The sequence below is a fragment of the Danio rerio genome, chromosome 6 (assembly GCF_049306965.1).
Source record: "Danio rerio strain Tuebingen ecotype United States chromosome 6, GRCz12tu, whole genome shotgun sequence".
Taxonomy (NCBI): Eukaryota; Metazoa; Chordata; class Actinopteri; order Cypriniformes; family Danionidae; genus Danio; species Danio rerio.
The window spans coordinates 60,228,540-60,242,630 of NC_133181.1; the positions used below are offsets into that span (position 1 = coordinate 60,228,540).

Genomic DNA, 14,091 nt, shown 5'->3' on the forward strand with positions numbered 1-14,091 from the left:
TGCTCATACACGACACACAAAATGTGAAATGAACGAGGAGGCATGTGGACATGCCACAAAATCTAAATCAACTAATTTTAGCATGTCAGAGTCATATTTATGCATATAAAAATATTTTCCCAACAACAAAATTGTGGCTAGTGAAAATGCAGAGTGGCTAGTAACGTTGGAAAACTACTAGCCACTGTGGCTGGTGATAAAAAAAGTTAATGTTAAGCCCTGTATATAGTGTATAGACCATCATATTGGGGTGAAATAAACACACACAGTCCTTTTTTTCAATTTAATAACATAAAAATGGTCGAACAATTAGAGCGGTTTTCAGAGCGACCGCAACTTTACATAGGAGTGCGCTCCCCCCGCCCACCAATATTAATTGACAGCCTCGCGTCACGATCATATCCTCAGTTTCTTGTTGCACGTCCGCCATTTTCAACATGAGTCAAAGCGATATCACTAAAGGAACACCCTTGCTCTATTTTTAGATGAAAAGCTCATTGTGCTCAACACAAGATCAATATTCTCCACATTATCGCTCTAATCGGATTTATTGCTTGTACCTTTTGCATGGCGCACCGCCGAGCATTTTGGAGTTCTGTGTGTGGGTTACTGTCAGGGTGTACGCGGCTGAGCTTCGGGTCAGTGGCTCGGCAGTCCCAGCGCCGTTGTGTTTGCCCTGGTGGAGGCCTGTGTTTGGAGTTCTGGAATGCGTGGCGTGACGATTCGGGACACTTCATGTTTCTGCCGTGCCACTGAGTGTCTGGTGTGCCGTGTCGCGGCGCATTCGGTGCCTCAGTCAAAGTTAAGTGTTAAGTTAAGTTCAGTGTGTGTGGTTTGTAGTCTCGGTGTAAAAGCTCGGCACTTGTACACCGAGACTATACAAAGACACAAATGACTTTATACTCTCTGCTTGGTCTGTGTCCGAGTCAGCGGAATGCTGATACTAGCTTAGCTTAGCTTCTCTCTCTGTTTATCTGTCTGTTGTAAACACAGAGCGTGGGAGCTCTTGGCTCCGCCCCCTTGTTACGTTGGGCGGGAAGCCGAAACTGTGAAGCAACACGCCCCTAAAACAGTATGCTGTGTATACGCCCCCAACATGACACTGTTTAACACATTATAATAAAAACATCTGAACTGTGTGTTGAACTGAACCTAATCTGGCACACTCAGAACAACCTTAATACTAATATTACATCATAAAAAAAGAGGTAAACTATGTGCCCTTTAAGGCCTATTTAAAACCATTATGAATGAAATTTCAGACTTATACATAAGCTAAACTGTAAGGATTTTTACCTGTCCTATTAAAAAAAACTTAAATTACCTGAATAATAATAATAAATAATGTGTTTTTAAACATGTAAACAATTCATACATTTGTTTCAACTTTTCTTTGACAATCTTTGAAAACTATAATAAACTAAATGTACAACAGTCTGTCCAGGTCAGTGTCCTCACCACATATGGTCTATAAACACATGGAGGACTTACAAATGTTATTTTGAGGAAACATATTGTTAACAGTTTAATGAGATGTGTTGCTGGTGACTGTATACAGATGTTGGCCTAATTGGGTAGCTTTACATGGACATTGGAAAATTAAGATGCATTTAAAATGATTTAAGACCTACAAGTCAATATTTCAGCGAATTTAAGACATTTTAAGACCCCGCAAACACTGTGTTTAATTTAAGGCACCGCAGTTACACGTTCCATGCACTTACTATAGTAATTACAATGAATTATGCATGTACCTAACCCTTAACCTAACTCAATTCTAATCCCAATCATATAGTAAGTACATCTAACTAATTAATACTTATTAAATATTACTCAGTAGTTAAATAAATAGTTACACTGCAAGTACATTACTTTAAAAAAGGTAAACAGACATACAGTAAAACCACATAGAATTTGTGCTTTTTTGTTCTTCATGAAGTTCTCACTGTGCTTTTGTTCCTCTGAAGCGAAAGTCTCTGCATCCACCTGAAGTCCATCCAGACACAAAGACAGATCTCCAACCTGCTCCGAGCGCCCTCTGTCTGAGCTCAACTGCAGCGTCTGCACCACCTCACAGACTGAGACAAACACACAAACAGTCAACACTGTGGACAGAATATTACACATGTAAACTTAACAGCCCTGAATTCAGCATCAGCACTTTTTGACCATGTGTTTTCTGGTGCATAAAGAAGATTTAAAAAAATATTACAGGTTATCGGCAGGTTATATTTAAGACATTTCAATACCACACAGAATGAAATTTAAGACCAACTTTATCAACCCAGGCTCATTCTGAAGATCCACCAGAGGATGCTGTGTATGCTTTTTGAGACCTCAAATTTCTCTCACGAGTGCCATTCATGCCGGCTCTTCTCACATAAATCCACTAAAGGCTGCTGCCTACTGACTTACTGACTGACTGACCGAATGACTCGCCAACCAATAGTGTTTTCAAAAGCACCGATTGACCCACCTATCCACTTCCCTAAACCCAACCCACAATGATTTGAAAAGCTATCCAGAAAAAGACAAGCCGTCGTCTGATTTTTTTACCAGGTTTTCAGATTTTACCACATTCTTACCCTGTTATTTACTTGCTTATTTTATTTTTTGGCTTTTGTTTTTGTCTTACCTGCTTTCTAGAACAGTTCTTCGCCAGACTGAAACCTTGTCAGTATGAGCAGCTCCTCTCTGTAGGAGAGGACATAGGGCTACGTTTTCAGAATGAGCCTATGTTAAATGTTATAGTCAAGCTGGTCATGAGAAATATCAACAGGTTTCGGTCCTTGGCTGGTCATTCATTGCTTCTGTAGTTCTTTGTTTAATAATAAACCAGGTTGATGCAGATTTTACAAGCTATAATAACGTAAACTATCTTAACGCAAGCGAAATCTCATCTATTACGTAAACATAATCCCAGTGAGCGTGTATTTTATTGGGTTCCGCCAAAGACTATAAATGGACTTTAGTTCTGACTATGTTTTTCTGCATGATGATAGTCCAAGAGCTTTAAGTAGATTTCAAAACGAAAACAAAATCTTCTTTGTGGTGGATTCAATTGCATTTTTAAGACCACTAAATTGTGGATTTAAAACGCTTCAAGGTTAATTAAGGCCTTCTTTTTTACTATGGAATTTAAGACTTTTGTTTCCCAGAGATGGGTTGCGGCTGGAAGGGCATCCGCTGCGTAAAAACTTGCTGGATAAGTTGGCGGTTCATTCCGCTGTGGCGACCCCGTATTAATAAAGGGACTAAGCCGACAAGAAAATAAATAAATTTAAGACTTTTCACAATCCGTGAAATCCACGGTATTATTTAAAATATTTTTTTAAAATGCTTTGTGAAAGGGAAAAATAACAACATAGGCTCATTCTGAAAACATAGCCCTATATACATTTCTGGAGATCGCGAATTATCTAGCCAGAAGTACATATGGCTGGAATACATCTTTAAAACGAATGCTACAGGGTGGCATGACACCACTCCTTTTCACTCTTACCAGCTGATCGCTTACCTCCGTGTGGACAGCTTTCCCACTGTTACCAGTTTGACTAGTAGTTCGGCATGTACGTCAGCGGACATGAAACGCAGAAAGGAGTTGACTATGATGACGGGGTTCGATTCTGGCAAAGACCTGTTCCAGAAAGGGGGGTAAGACAAAGGCCAAGAGCCAAAAAATAAAATAAACAAGTAAATAACAGGGACACAATGTGGTAAAAATCACGCGAGGGCTTTTCTTTTTCTGGATTGCTTTATAAAACTGTCTATTGGGTTTAGCGAAGTCAGTGAGCTCTGGTCAATCGGTGCTTTTGAAAACACTATTGGTTGGATTTAATAAGAGGAGTGTGGGTCAGTTGATTGGTCAGTCAGTCAGTCAGTCAGTCAGGTAGTCGACAGCAGCCTCTGGTGGATTTACATGAGAACAGCAGGCGCGAATGGCACCCACGAGAGAAATTTGGTATCTCAAAAAGCATACACAGCGGCCTATGGTGGATTTGCAAAAACAAAAACTGCACAAAAAAGTACCTCCTGGGACGATTTTGGCACTCTTCAGAAATGTATATAGGGCTACGTCTTCAGAATGAGCCTGGGTTGAAATAAATGCGCATTTCATCAAACCTGTTTTATTCTGTTTAAGGCAAAAAATATATTTATTTATATAAGATTTTTGAAAACCAATAACCATTGTCTTCCACAGCCAACATTTTAAGCTCACCAACATTCTTCAAAAGTTCTTCTTTTGGTTTAACCGCATTTGTTTTACTTGTAATGTACATTTTCATTTTCAGGTGAACCATATCTTGACTGAAATGCCTAAAATAAATATTTAGTACAAAGTACTGACTGATAAGAATTTATTACTAATTTAATATCATTTCAGCATGTTTTAACACAAGCGAAATATCAATTAAATAAAGTTAATCAAGCTCATATTGACAGAGGATGACCTGAAAAGCTAAATTGGCTCCACTAATCAAACAAGCTCACGGTGACACTTGATAATGTCACAGGAAAAGGAAACTGTAAGCTGGTTCTGGGTTACTCAGCGCTTTCTGATTGCACTCATTCAATATGCGCTGCTGAAATTCACATCACATGACTCCCACATGATCATAGTCTCTGAAAAGACCCTTTGTTTGATATGATGAGTCAGTTCACCTGCCTTGCTCTGTTACTAAGAGGCAATAAATCAGACTTGAGCGCACACATATACCAGACCAGAAGGTTAGATTTGCAGATGTGGAGAATGTGGAAACTCACTCTTCATGTTGTTGGCTTTTAAGGTCTCGCTGACCTCCAGACTGGCCACGCCAAGCAAAATGTCCGCTTTTAGTGTCTGGTGGCTCCAAACCCGGAAAATTAGCTTGCTGAAAGGAGTGACGATCCTAAAGGAATAAGATCAACAGAGAAGTGCTGTTATTATTATACACCAACACTAAAAAGTACTTTTTTAAGTCAGTAAAAAGTACACTAAAAGTAAAACTGCTGGACACGTAGTCGGAGGTGAGCTTCCCTCACTCCAGGACATCTACACCAGGCGGTGCATGAGGAAAGCCAAGAGAATTATCAGTGACTCTAGCCACCCAAGCCATAGATTTTTCTCTCTGCTACCCTCAGGCAGACGATTCCGCAGCATCCGATCACGCACCAGCCGACTGAAGGAAAGCTTCTTCCCTTAGATTATCAGGCTGATGAACATTTAACACACCCCACACAGACTCTTCCATACCCCTCACTGCACACCATCAATATGTAGCATGCACTGCACTTTAACCAATCCATACGTGAAACAACACTGCCTACAACTATGTGGACACCTATTCATTGCACATATCACTGTCAAGTTTATTTGCACTTCCTGTATTTTGCACTGTCATTTTATTTGCACTTCCTGTATTTTGCACTGTCATTTTATTTGCACTTCCTGTATTTTGCACTGTCATTTTATTTGCACTTCCTGTATTTTGCACTGTCATTTTATTTGCACTTCCTGGTTTTTTCACTGTCATTTTATTTGCACTTCCTGTATTTTGTACTGTCATTTTATTTGCACTTCCTGTATTTTGTACTGTCATTTTATTTTGCACTTCCTGTATTTTGCACTGTCATTTTATTTGCACTGTCTGTATTTTGCACTGTCATTTTATTTGCACTTCCTGTATTTTGTACTGTCATTTTATTTGCACTTCCTGTATTTTGCACTGTCATTTTATTTGCACTTCCTGTATTTTGCACTGTCATTTTATTTGCACTTCCTGTATTTTGCACTGTCATTTTATTTGCACTTCCTGTATTTTGCACTGTCATTTTATTTGCACTTCCTGTATTTCGCACTGTCATTTTATTTGCACTTCCTGTATTTCGCACTGTCATTTTATTTGCACTTCCTGTATTTTGCACTGTCATTTTATTTGCACTGTCTGTATTTTGCACTGTCATTTTATTTGCACTTCCTGTATTTTGCACTGTCATTTTATTTGCACTTCCTGTATTTTGCACTGTCATTTTATTTGCACTTCCTGTATTTTGCACTGTCATTTTATTTGCACTTCCTGTATTTTGCACTGTCATTTTATTTGCACTTCCTGTATTTTGCACTGTCATTTTATTTGCACTTCCTGTATTTTGCACTGTCATTTTATTTGCACTTCCTGTATTTTGCACTGTCATTTTATTTGCACTTCCTGTATTTTGCACTGTCATTTTATTTGCACTTCCTGTATTTTGCACTGTCATTTTATTTGCACTGTCTGTATTTTGCACTGTCATTTTATTTGCACTTCCTGTATTTTGCACTGTCATTTTATTTGCACTGTCTGTATTTTGTACTGTCTGGAGCCAGCACCTAAGCTTTTCACTCATCATAGCACACGTGCTGCTGATGTTGTGACAATAAAAGTGATTTGATTTGAGGACTATTGCAAACTTAAAGAGACAGTTCACCCCAAAAATGATCACCTTCTCATCTGTTACTTGTTTCAAACTTTTATGAGTTTCTTTCTTCAGCTGAACAAAAAAAAAAAAGGATACGTTTGAAGAATGTTGGAAACGAGTAACCATCGACTTCCATATTATTCATAGGACAGAAATTCATAAAAGTTTGGAATTGGTTGAGGGTAATACTGAGTAAATGTTCATTTTTGGGTGAACTATCCTTTAAAACTTTTATACGTATTATTTTATTCAACTGTGGTAATGCAATTAAACTTGAATTTTTCTCAAATCTCGCCTTGTCAACAACCTGACATGGAAGCAAAATATCTGCAAAAATAATTAGTTTGTTTAATACAATAAGTTTGTTTGTGTTTAATCTTACCAGATTCTATGAGAATATTTATGGTATAATTACTGTGCGTTCACACCGAAGGCAGTGAGTGTCAAAGGTTGCTCTGGCCGCCCTGGCGACAATGCTGTCTGCCTTCAGCTCCGGTGGGGAGAGCGTCAAAATTCGCTACATTGATCACGTATTTAAAGGGGCCGTTGCAGCATATCAGGTACATTCCCGCATAAAACATGCTTTCTAGCATTGCATACTTTTTATCAAATTCATTTAACAATGGAAGATCAAGTCGCATATGGTGTAGCTTTGCTCCACTTAATTATCCAATGTGTCCATTTGTCTGAAATATACTGAAGCAGCTATACTGTTTTGTATTATCGCATAAGATTTCTGCTTTTTTAAAGAAAAAAAACATATATAACATTAATGCACATCAGTAACTGGCCAGTAACTTTTTAATGTATGTTCCTGTAAGACAACATTGCAAATAACTGGAAATCCAGCAATGGCATTAATCAAACCCCTATGGTTAAACCCTTGGGAATAACTGTGTTCGGAACCAAAGTTCACAGTGACTGTGTTCTCTGGACTCCTTTCAAGCGGTGGACTTCTACATTCTGATTGCTTGCCACCGAACCATGTCATGGCTCATTACCATAAAGTTGACTTGGGAAGACGCGCTGCCCTGCTCCTCACCACTTATCGCAGGCGGCTCCCACTGAAAATGAATGACGTCCGGCTACTTTGACGCTCTCGCCGCTTTCAGTGTGAACATACAGTTTTTCATTCATTCATTTTTCTTTGACTTAGGGCCTACTCACACTATGCCATCCGTACCGTGCCCAGGCCCGTTTCCCGGATCGTTTGAGAAGTGTGAGTGCGCTGAATCGGGCTCAAGCACGGTTTACTTGGCCAGCCCTGGCCCGGTTGGAAGAGGTGTGCCTGAGCGCGGTACACTTGGGATTTGGCGCGATACGTTTGTAGTGTGAGTGCAAAACACGCCAAAGCCCGAAACTGAAAGCGATACGTGACTTTTAAGGGACTGTTTTATATGGATTTATTAATCATTCTTACTGTTCAGTGAACGCAAACTGCCGTAGTTTATTAAAGACGCAAACCCCTCACTGCACCACAGCTGCACCTTCAGCAGACCTCCTCATTCCTGCAGCACGAGGGCTTTATGATTGTTTATGAGTGCCAAAAGTGGCGGATCTGTCCGGTGAAATATCTGACTGCGTGTCACCGCATCCCTAAGGACTGTTTGGCGAAATATTTGACTGCATGTCAATGCATAACAAACGACTGAAACGATATAACTAGAAAAATCTCTACTGTGGTACTGGGTGAGAGTGTATGGCAAGCCATTTTAGCATTTAAACCTTGTTCTGACTATCCATAAATATATTTAGATATATCTCTAATTATATTTTGACTAGTCATAATTATAATTCGACTAGTCAGATTGGAGATATCTGCAAATATATTGTGACTGACTAGTCATATTCCTCCATTGACTTCCATTGAAAAATATTTGCAGATATCTCCAAATGAATTTTGACTAGTCAAAAATCCAATTCAAGATATCTACAACTGTAATTCGACTATTAGTAAATTAATTAGAGATATCTTCAAATATATTTGTAAATATCTCTAAATATGATGAATTAAAGATGTATTATGTACAAATATACATATATACAATATTATATACAAATGTATTATGACTAGTAAAAACTCAAAAAAAAATATCTCTAGTTACAATTGTTACTAGTCAAAATTCATTTGGAGATATCTGCAAATATTTTTCAATGGAAGTCAATGGAGGAATATGACTAGTCAGTCACAATATATTTGCAGATATCTCCAATCGGATTTCGTACTAGTACAATTGTAATGGCAGATATCTCATCAACTGTCATTCTGAGTAGTGGAATTATAATTATGACTAGTCAAAATATAATTAGAGATATCTCTAAATATATTTATGGAGTCAGAACAAAGATTTAAATGCTAAAAAGGCTTGCCATAGAGAGCGCTTCACTGAACAGAGCAGCAGCGATGACGTAAGCGTGCCAAGGCCCGATATGGTGTGAGCCCGGGCCGTCGGGGGAGACGGGAGGGGGGGACAAGCGTGCTTTGGCCCGGTTCGAGGCAACTGTACCTAGTGTGAGTACGGCCTTAGTCCCTTTATTGATCAGGGGTCGCCACAGCAGAATGAACGGCCAACTATTCCAGTATGTTTTACTGACCCAGCCGGGATTCGAACCAGCAGCCTTCTTGCTGTGAGGTGATGGTGCTAACCACTGGACCACCATGCCATCAATTATTAATACAATATAGTACTAATAATAGTACTAATAATAGTATTAGTATTAATTACTAATAATAGTATTAATTGTACAATTTAAATGAAGTTTTTGCTATTATTTTGCTTAAATAAAATAAATGCAATCTAATAAACATGTGCTAAACAGAAATGCTAGAAAACAAAACATAATATTTAACAACAAAAACAACAGAACTAATGAAAAATATTAAACTTGAAAAAATCTATTAAAATTTATTATAAATAATAATAAAATAATAATTGTATAGCATCTTATATAAAACATGAATTTAAAAGAGAGATTTGTGAGGGGTGAACTCATATATGCTGAGTATTGTTATAATACTGTATACAGTATTGCTAAATATATAGCAGAATTACAAAATATTGCGATGTCAGATTTTCCCAATATCATGCAGCCCTAATATAAGATTAGGAGTAATGCTTCTGGATCCACTCTGCGACTGATTCAGTATATTTGACTCTTACACAGTGAGAGACTGTTTCCATTTGGGACTGTGGGTGTTGGTGCATTTCTCCGTCTTCTTCGACTGTCCGTCCACAAACACCTCCACATAAGGACTGGGCCCAAACCAGTTCTTCTTATTCTCCCGCAGCTTAGCAGACAGAACTGAGAAAACACGACAAACAGAAGCACAGTTCAATTAAAGTAGTTCATTTGATGAGATTTGCAGTGGCTGTCCCCTGACTATGGAACAGTCTCCATTTACACGTTAAAAGGGCCTAAACACTTTTACATTACTATTTAGTCATTTAGAAGATGCTTTAAACTCACTTAACATTTACACTTTCTGTATTTAAGTCTAGCTTAGCTAAATCTAATCTGCGCTATAGTCTGCCGTTTAACACAGTGTAAAACACATTTTATTTTACTCATTATTTTTAATCCACTATATTATATTTCATAATGTTTTATTATTATTTTGAACTCATATTTGTGCAGCACTTTGGTGAACACCTGGTGTTTCCAAAAAAAAAAAGTGCTTTATAAATAAACTTTAATATGACAACTAAAACACAATTCATTCAACTTAGTTCCTTATTTATCAGGGGTCGCCGCAGCGGAATGAACCGTCAATTATTCTGGAATATGTTTGATGCAGCGGATGTTCTTCCAGCTGCAACCCAGTATTGGGAAACTCCCATAAACACTCACACACACATTTATACAATATGGCCAATTTAGTTAATCAATGTCCCTATAGTGCATGTGTTTGGACTGTGGGGGGAAACCGGAGCACCCGGAGGAGCCAACACAGGGAGAACATGCAAACTCAACACAGAAATAGCAACTGGCCCAGGCAGGACTGAAACCAGCAACCTTCTTGCTGTGAGGCCACAGTGCTAACCACGTCGATGCATTGCAATGATTCCACAAAAAAAAGACAGCCAACATATGTGAGGTCATCAGGTCATTTTGTTTAATAAATAAAACTCACCTGTTATCTGAAGTTGAGCCTTCATCTTGTGGCCATTAACAGCATTTGCAGCTCAAATCTAAAATGAAGAGATAAGCATAATATTGTTAATTTCTATATAAAAATGTTATGCTAAGAAAGAAGTAAGGTTGAAGGCTCCATTTATTAGTGAAATTCTTTCAAATATTGTCCATGTGATGTTTAACCGAGCAGAGATTTTTACAAATTTTCCTATATATTTTTCATCCTTTTTAGAAAGTCTTATTTCTTTTACCTTCTTTTCAAAAGTTACAAGGTCAATCCAGGGTTCAACGCTAAAGATTTTTTCTACTGGCCCGATCGGACCAGTGGTTCAGATTTTGACTTGTCCTGCCAATATTTTCACTGCCCCACCAAAAAAAAAAAAAAAAGCTATTTCTTAGCCTAGCCACAAATCAAAACAAAAAAATGTATACATTTTTGTAAATCTAGAATTTAAATATTTAAAAAATGTTAATAAATGTATAATGAGCAAAATTCAAAGGGTTTTGCAAACAAACGTAGCAAAATGTGCAGGTATTTTATTGCAAAACAAAAGATGCAAACTGTACAAAACATCACTTGATTTTTTTAGTCGTGGTTTACCCTCATTAATGTCTGCTTCCAAGATGTTAGAAACAAATGTTTTCCTGTGGCATCATCACTTGATGTTGACGCCATGTTGCTGTCTCTTCACTGTACTGGTTGTTATGAAAAAAATAACATGCTCACAACATCCAATCAGATAAGAGGAATAGAGAAGGTAGCATTTCAAGGCTTAAAAACACAAACTGTTTCTCGATTCTGACAGTTTTTGCACGCAATTGACAAATAGTCCCAGCCAAAATAAACTTTATAGTGACAGGGCATCAGTGGCCCGATCGGGCCAGTAATGATCCTGTCTACTGTCCTAAGCAACCGACATGCTGGCCCCGGGCCATCGGGCAGTCCTTATTGTTGAGCCCTGCAATTAAGCACATTGATCTACCTAATTACCCTCACTTGCTTAATTAACCTAGTTAAGCCTTTGTAAAATGCCACTATAAGGTAAATACTAGTACCCAACCAAAATAACTAGTAAAATATTATACTGTCATCAAGGCAAAGACAAATCAAATCAGAAAATAAATAATAAAAGAAATAAATAAAAGAAAAGAAATAAATAAAAGAAAATAAAATAAATCAAATTAGAAATTAGTTATTGAAACTATTATGTTTACAAATTAGTTTTAAAAAGCATATTACAATTAAACTGCACTTGTTAGAAATATTCTAAGTGAAGTTTATTTATAAACAAATTTCAAGAGGATCACGTGCTTATGATTGTTCACAGCTGTTCCAACTTTAGCTAATGACAGATTATCCAATCAGACGATCCTTAACCAGGGGCGGACTGGCCATCTGGCAATTCTGTCAAATGCTAGATGGGCCGGACCATTTTTTTAAATGTGGGCCGGTCAGTTTTTTTTTTTTTTATTATTTTTTTATATGTATTGTTTTTACATGCAGGCAGCTTTTATCTCGTGCAACATGTGAATATTATGATGACGTTGATGATGGTAATAATAGTAATAATAATAGTAAATGTTAAGCATTTGGCCCAATCGGTGACAGTTTCGAGAGGGGCCGACTCAATCAAAGGTTACGCGGACATAATCAAAATTTGGCAAGAATGTCAAACAAACAGTACGTATGATAATGTGGGCTGGTGTGGCTATAGTGCCAGGGCTGAATTTTTGTCCCAGTCCGTCCCTGTCCTTAACTCACTATAAATAACCAGACTTTTCTCAAATCAATATCTTCGTCTTGAAGAAACCCAACTACCCAACCCTACTTTCCCTCCTTTCAAACGGGCGTCACGGTGGCCAGCGATTAGCGCTGTTGCCTCACAGCAAGAATGCCCCTGGTTTAATTCCTTTCCAAACCAGACGGCATTTCTGTGCGGAGTTTGCTCGTTCTTCCCGTGGTCGCGTGGGTTTTCCCCGGGTCCTCCGGTTTCCTCCCACAGTTCAAAAACAAGCACTCTAAACAATTAATCCAAATACTTTAGCTAAACTCTGAGTACACCTTTCAGCATCCATATCTGACACTTAGCTACAACAAGCAAGAGGGGGAGTCATCGAGATCTACCTGAGCTCAAACTCCCCTCTCGCCTTGCAACGGGAGGGAGCCCAGGGCTCGAGGATCTTATAAGCTCAGGGCTCTCTCCCGGGACAGCACGCCAAACTAGCTTTACTATCAATCATCAGCTAAGTGTGAACTCTTGAAAAAGATTAGGAGGGTTAATCTTTTAGACTTGAACTTTAAATGTTGGAAAGAATTAAACAAGACATTTTACTTCTATAACATGGCACATCTACAAGCAAAAAGTATCACTTATTTTTGGCAAACCCTTAAAAAAACTCTTAATTCTACAGCTCAACATATAAACACGTGTCATCTGATCATTTCTGTATTCAGTTTAGTGATGGATGCATGTCTAAGCTACTGCACGTCTTCAACTCTTCCTTCCCCGTGGTAACAGCTAATCTCACAACAGAAGTCTCCAGTAATCCCTGCCAGATTAGAGATGATGTAATTTCAAGGGCAGACGTTTCTCTGCACTTCCCCGTCTCTCCACGGAGAGGAAGTGCTGAGAAACACACACACCGACATTTACAAAGAGACCAGTGACATTCGAAAGTCAACAAACCAGACGTTAAAATCAATGAAGATTGGGACTAGATGTAAATGTCAACACGGAAAGCTGATAACCAAATAACTTTTTGGATTTATCTCTTTAGTGCCAAGTTCACCCTTTATGATTTTAGCCCTGATTTTCGCTCACAAACAAATTCATGAAATCAGATGCAACCCAGATATGCTTGCTATCCCGATCACATTAAATCCTCCTAATAAACGGGAATTGTCTCTACATGGTCGTTCACACTAAGGACATTTTTAGTTTATGTTTTATTTTTTCTATTACCCCCTTGTAACCAGCAAATGTCCTCAGTGTGCTGCACTTCTAGAGCATCTAACCAGTGAATCCAACTTGTGTAATTTAATCAAACTGAGAATTAAGAGATCGCTGTTGGTGTAGTGGAATAAAAACAACACACATTAATTTTCCGCAGCATTTTCAAACAAGCACTTGATAACTCAGGTACTTCTATTTTATTTTTCAATTAGCTACCCTAGTATGTATAGCTTCCATTATTTTGTATTTCATTTATGTTTTCAAGATCATTATATCAAGTCATCATATACACTCACCGGCCACTTTATTAGGTACACCTGTCCAACTGCTTGTAAAAGCAAATTTCTAATCAGCCAATCACATGGCAGCAACTCAATGCATTTAGGCATGTCGACATGGTCAAGACGATCTGCTGCAGTTCAAACTGAGCATCAGAATGAGAAAGAAAGGGGATTTGGGTGACTTTGAGTGTGGCATGGTTGTTCTTGCCAGATGGGCTGCTCTGAGTATTTCAGAAACTGCTGATCTACTGGGATTTTCATGCACAACCATCTCTAGAATGGTC

General features: G+C 38.2%; 2 protein-coding genes across 3 annotated transcripts in view; one reads left to right on the forward strand and one right to left on the reverse strand.

The window, feature by feature from the left end:
- Positions 1–8,427, forward strand: part of LOC141386375 (uncharacterized) — a 506,139-nt gene extending 497,712 nt beyond the window's left edge. The window contains exon 2 of the mRNA XM_073954774.1: positions 5,349–8,427. Coding sequence (XP_073810875.1) covers positions 5,349–6,394 — 1,046 coding nt within the window. The 3' untranslated portion in view covers positions 6,395–8,427. The remainder of the gene's footprint in view (positions 1–5,348) is intronic.
- itcha (itchy E3 ubiquitin protein ligase a) overlaps positions 1–14,091 on the reverse strand; it is a 48,371-nt gene that overhangs the window by 30,640 nt on the left and 3,640 nt on the right. For both annotated transcript variants that reach the window (XM_009302759.5, NM_001287095.1), the window contains exons 2-5: positions 10,571–10,628; positions 9,600–9,741; positions 4,765–4,889; positions 1,947–2,078 (exon numbers count right to left, since the gene is read on the reverse strand). In XM_009302759.5, coding sequence (XP_009301034.1) covers positions 1,947–2,078; positions 4,765–4,889; positions 9,600–9,741; positions 10,571–10,595 — 424 coding nt within the window. In that variant the 5' untranslated portion in view covers positions 10,596–10,628. The remainder of the gene's footprint in view (positions 1–1,946; positions 2,079–4,764; positions 4,890–9,599; positions 9,742–10,570; positions 10,629–14,091) is intronic.